The following is a 4,780-nucleotide window of genomic DNA, read 5'->3' on the forward strand; positions in this document are numbered from 1 at the left end:
TTGAAGTACACCTTCAGGGAAGGCTGCCGACCCAGGGGAGGGATCAAAGGTGCTCAGAGCAAAGCAGGGTGGATGGGGGCAGCAGGACAGTGATCCCAGGGAGGGAAGGTGGGGCGATTGGCACTCTGGAAGGGGGCCGTGCATTCCTGCTGATGGGGAGGATGGATGGCAGCGATGAATGGGAACCAACAGACCCCCAAAGGGGGAGGGGTTTGGAGAGAACCGGAAGAGGGCCTGCAAGGGAAAGGGACGACTGCGCCGACGTGGCCAGGCAGAGCCCCACACAGAACTCAGACCCGGGGCACGCAGCGGGCCAGGTTGCAGGGATGGTGGCAAAGGTTGCCCTGGACTCCCCACAGGGAGAAGGCGCACCACAGGATGCCAGAGGGGACAGTTCTGGAAAAGGCTCTGCCATGGAGCAGCCCCCGGTCTTCCACGACCCACGACTTCTCCCCGCCCCACCCACCCCAGCCCCAAGAGAGGACAGGCTACGAGATGTACCTTAACTGAAACGACTTTAATTTGAAACTGCCATGACACTGAGGCAGGGGAGGGGCAAAACAAGAGGGAGAGGAAGCTCTGGCTGAGGCAGAACAAGAGGGACCGAGCTTGGCCACAGCACCTCCCGGGCCCCAAAGGCACCAGCCGCTCCTCTTGCATGAAGATGCAGGGCTCAACCTGTGAAACAGCAGAGTCAGGGAAGAGCCTCAAGCCAGGGCCGGCCCACAGTCCCGCTCCACAGTCCCGCTCCACAGCCAGGGCTGTGGGAAGGGGTATGGTGTGTGTAACACTCACTTCAAAGGGTCTGGAACATGTCAGCCAGGTACCGCATGGCGGCTGCAATGGGGAGAGGCATAAGCAGGCGCTCCAGACATACGGATGGAGAAGCCCACCCAGGTCCCCGTGGGCAACTTCCTAGCCCTGCAATCTGAAACCCCCTCTAGTCCTGATGCAAAGAGCCCTGGGCCTGAGCACTCCCCCACCACCCGAATGACATGTGGAAATGTTTCCTAAAGGGAAACAAAATGTGCCAGCAGCTCTCAACCTTTGGGGCATGCCAGAACCACTCAGAACTTGTCACACACACAAACAGTCAAGGAAGAACCTTAGAGGCCATACCGAGCAGCAGCCACAGGGAAAAATCAACGGGGCATCTCTCAACATCCTAACAGAAGTTGTTCTCCAGGACTTACTCTGGTTTGCAAAGTGTCCTTGCAGTTCTCCCCCCCCCCCCCCGCCCCTGCTCTTTGCACACATACCTAGTTGTACATGCACAGCGGGCTCCAGGGCCAGGCCTCTAGGTTCTCCTCCCCCCAGGAATGTTGGTCTCTGCAGGGCCTCCTGCACCTGCGGCCCACCCCCACCCCACCGCCCCACCCAGGTTCTGCACTAGGACACCGCCCTCTGTCCCTGGTTCCTCATACCAAGCTGCTCCTTCAGGTCGTCGATTTCTCTCTGTAGCAGGAGGCACTAGGCCCACAGACACCAGAGGAAGAGAAAGGATTAGTACACTCTGGCCTCCTCACTCCTTCCCCTGCCCCTCGGACCCTACATCCCAAGGCCAGGCGGCTAGGACCGGCAAGAGCTCCTCCGTGGAAAGGGGGCACGCCGCTCCCTGGGATGTGGATGGGAGCGGGGAGGGGTCCCCACATATGTCCGTGTAACCCGGACCCAGATCCCACCATCTAGTTGGGGCCTGCATTTCCAGGAGCCCTCTGGCATTACCCGAGGACAGCCCTGTGCCCCTGGCGGCTGCTGCTGCCTTTCATGTCTTGGGGGATGGTCAAGGGGTTCCAGGTCACCTGAGAGGGAAAGGACACACAATCCAGCTTGCCAGGCTCCCAGTGGGGGCGGCGGGGGGAGGGAAGGGTCCAGCGGGGCCTAAGGGGAGGTGAGGCAGCACCACCCTCTGGGGGCAACAAGCTGCCCCTGCTCTGCCCGGCAGCTCCAACCTTCCCCCTGGGCTTGCCCGCTCCCCTGTTCCCCAGGGGCAGCTGTTTCTTCCCCCCACCCAACCCCCACCCCCGCCCCGACCAGACCGTGGTGTCTAAAGACAGTGGCCCTGGGTCCAACCCTTCCGGAGCTGCGGCCACCGCCAGCACCTGGGAGAGCGCTGTGGGCGAAAGGGACTGAACAGAAAAGACCATTCTGCCGCAAGCAGCTGTTTGGGGCACTGCCACCAGCCCCCCTTGCGGTGCAAACCCCACCCAGAGGATGATGTGGCTCAAGGCCAGCCCTGTCGAAGCCCTGTCTCCTGTGGGAGAAGCGGACTGGGGGCAAGGCTGAGCTCCCAGCGGAGACAGAGCCGAGGTCTCTCTCCTCCTCTCCTCTCCCTTCCCAGCGTTTCACACCCACCAGACTCACCTGAGGGTGCAGGCCCTCTGGCCATGACGGCTACCTGGTTCAGGGCCGAGGGCTCTGAGTCTCCTGGAACGTGGGGGGCTCTGGTGCTGAGGTCGCCGCTGCTGGGATACCCATGATGCAGGTACGGACAAGATGGCCCTGGCCTGTGTGTTGGAAGCTGAAACAAAACTCTCTCACCCATTTGGACTGAGGGGGCCTGCGTGTCCATGGCTCTGTGTGCCTGTGTGGGCACGTGTGTTTCGGGGCTGGGCTGAGGCAGGGAATGGAGAGAGGCTGATCCCATTCGCACCTTCTCCCTCAGTCAGCCCCAGGCCGGCAGGCAGGGCTGAGCTGGGGACAAGTGTGGGGCACTGAGAAGGCCCACGCCCCCTCCAGGAAGGCTTGGGGAACAGCTAGGAAGCAGGAATCAGGAGGCCCTTGAGTCCAAACACTGAAGCTTTGCAGGCCAAATGCTGAAGGTGTCCCCAGATCCAGTTCAGCTCCGAGCCCCTCCTTCTTCCATCCCAGCCCCTGCCTGGGGCAGGAGGTGGGACATGGGCCCAGGGTGCAGAGCCGTGCCCTGCTCACTCAAAGTGCTCCCTTCATGTGTGTCCCTAGTCGGACGACCCCCATCTGGCATCCTAATGACCCAATGACCCAGGGGTGCCCGCTGAAGACCCCCGAGGGATAGACAGAGGGAGCAGAGGGAAAGAGGAAGAGCGGCCTGGGGGCGGCGGGGAGGGTCGGGGCAGGGTCGGAGCATGGCCTACTCACTTGGCCCCTTGGGACCTGGTCTCCGTCTGGGTCGTTATCTTCTCCAGCCACCACCAGCTCGGACTCCCTTGCCCTCCTGGCGGCGGGTTTCTTCCCAGCGCCCGCGTGCTTGGACTGCTTGGTTCCCGAAGGGACCAAGGAATACTTCCTGGACCTCCCAAGCAGCGGAACACCAGCGATCGGGGGGAAGGTGGCCGGTTCCAGGGGAGCTGCCGAGACTCGCTGCCCCCAGGGAGGGAAGGTTCTCCCCAGGGCGAGGGCGGAGGCTCCCCCGAGGGATTTCTTCTCCTGGGCCCCCTTCTTCCTAGGAGTGGCCCTGGGCAGGCCGCCCGCAGCAGCAGCCGCCGCCGCCGCAGCCGCCGCCGCCACCGCAGCCGCAGCCACAGCAGCCCCCGGGTAGCTGGGCCTGCTTCCCTCCTTCCCCCAGAGGATGCTTTGCATTTTCTTAGGGGAAGAGATGTCCGGCTCTCCAACGCCCTGCCTTTCCACAACCGAAGTGAACCCTCGCAGAGCAGGGGCCAGGAAAGCGCCTGGCACGTGGAGGAAATTCTCCCTGACTTGGAAGTGCGGGAGTGTGAACCCGGGAGCCTCGGGGCTGCAGGGCTGGGCCTGGCCTCCTCCCCTGGGGTAAATGCTCACCCTCATCAGCTGTATCTCACCGAACTCGTCGGAGGACTCGGGGTCGGAAGGCAGCCCGACCGGGCCTTCCGCGGGGGGCCGCTGGCGACTGGCAGCCAAGGGCAACCTACTCTTAGTGCCTCTCTTCCGGTTCGGCCAGGCCCAGCCCGCCTCGGGCCCACCGAGGTGGAGACAGCGGGCCAGAGCCTGCTGCGCTTCTCCACAGCCCTGGGCGGACGCGCCTCCACTGCCGGCACCCGCCTCGAGGCCGGCCCACACCGCTGACACTTCGGCGGCGGCGGCGGGGGCGCAGCTCTCGGGGGACGGGGATCTGCGGACGCCCAGCACGTCCAGGTCGGCCAGCTGCCGCAGGATGGCCGCCGCAGACTCGTTGGCCAGATCCAGGGCGACGCCCTTGTCGTCGGCCGGGGAGCCAGGTCGGCCTTCGCGGCCCCAGAGCACCAGCCCTCCCGCCTCCAGCTCCTCCGTCTCTGACTCGAAGCCCTTGGGGTCCCGGAAGCCGCCCCCGCCCTCGCCCTCGCCGCTCTGTGGTGGCCCCGCGTCGGGGCCTGGGCCTGGTCCCCGCTGGGCTCCGGGGCCCGCGGGGCGGACGCCAGCCGGCTCCCCACCCTCCGGGCCGAAACCCGCTCCCCAAACAGACACCTCATCCGGGGAGCTCATGTCGGACTTAGGCGGCCCCGGTTTCGGGGCGATGATCGGTCGCCCCGGAGCAGTCACCGCCGCGTCGCGTCGCGGTCGGGGTAACGGTCGCGGTCGGGATCTTCAGCCACGGGAGGCTTCAGCCACCACAGGCGTCACCCGCGCTCGCCTCAAAAGACGCCCGGCTTCTCTTCGCGCCTTCGAGGACGCCGGTCTCGGGGCCTCCTCATTGGTCCGGACCTAGCCAACCAGCGCGCGCCCTGTTGGCCCGCCCCTCGAGGCCCAACCAATGGGGTCGAGGGCCTCTGGTTTGCTGCCAGGCGGGTGCCGGGGGGGCTCTGTGCAGTTGGCCAGCTGGCTGTGGATGGGAGCAGGTGACCTCAAG

General features: G+C 65.0%; 1 protein-coding gene across 1 annotated transcript; it reads right to left on the bottom strand.

The window, feature by feature from the left end:
- Positions 1-524: 524 nt before the first annotated feature.
- LOC125118592 (uncharacterized protein CXorf49 homolog) lies at positions 525-4,536 on the bottom strand. The gene is made up of 6 exons (XM_047765255.1): positions 3,118-4,536; positions 2,365-2,521; positions 1,726-1,802; positions 1,425-1,470; positions 796-837; positions 525-678 (listed from the first exon to the last, which is right to left on the bottom strand). The coding sequence occupies exons 1-5, from the start codon at positions 4,414-4,416 to the stop codon at positions 797-799; spliced, it is 1,620 nt and encodes a 539-aa protein (XP_047621211.1). The 5' UTR covers positions 4,417-4,536; the 3' UTR covers positions 525-678; position 796.
- Between the last annotated feature and the right edge of the window lie 244 nt (positions 4,537-4,780).

Source organism: Phacochoerus africanus, chromosome X (genome assembly GCF_016906955.1).
Source record: "Phacochoerus africanus isolate WHEZ1 chromosome X, ROS_Pafr_v1, whole genome shotgun sequence".
Classification (NCBI taxonomy): Eukaryota; Metazoa; Chordata; class Mammalia; order Artiodactyla; family Suidae; genus Phacochoerus; species Phacochoerus africanus.

Bases quoted from the DNA above. Each gene is read 5' to 3' on its own strand.
- LOC125118592 (XM_047765255.1), bottom strand. From the start codon at position 4,416: ATGAGCTCCCCGGATGAGGTGTCTGTTTGGGGAGCGGGTTTCGGCCCG. The intron at 2,522-3,117 runs GTGAGTAGGCCA...GTTTTGTTTCAG, and splicing joins ACCAGGTCCCAAGGGGCCAA to CTTCCAACACACAGGCCAGG. The intron at 1,471-1,725 runs GTAATGCCAGAG...CTGTGGGCCTAG, and splicing joins GGGCACAGGGCTGTCCTCGG to TGCCTCCTGCTACAGAGAGA.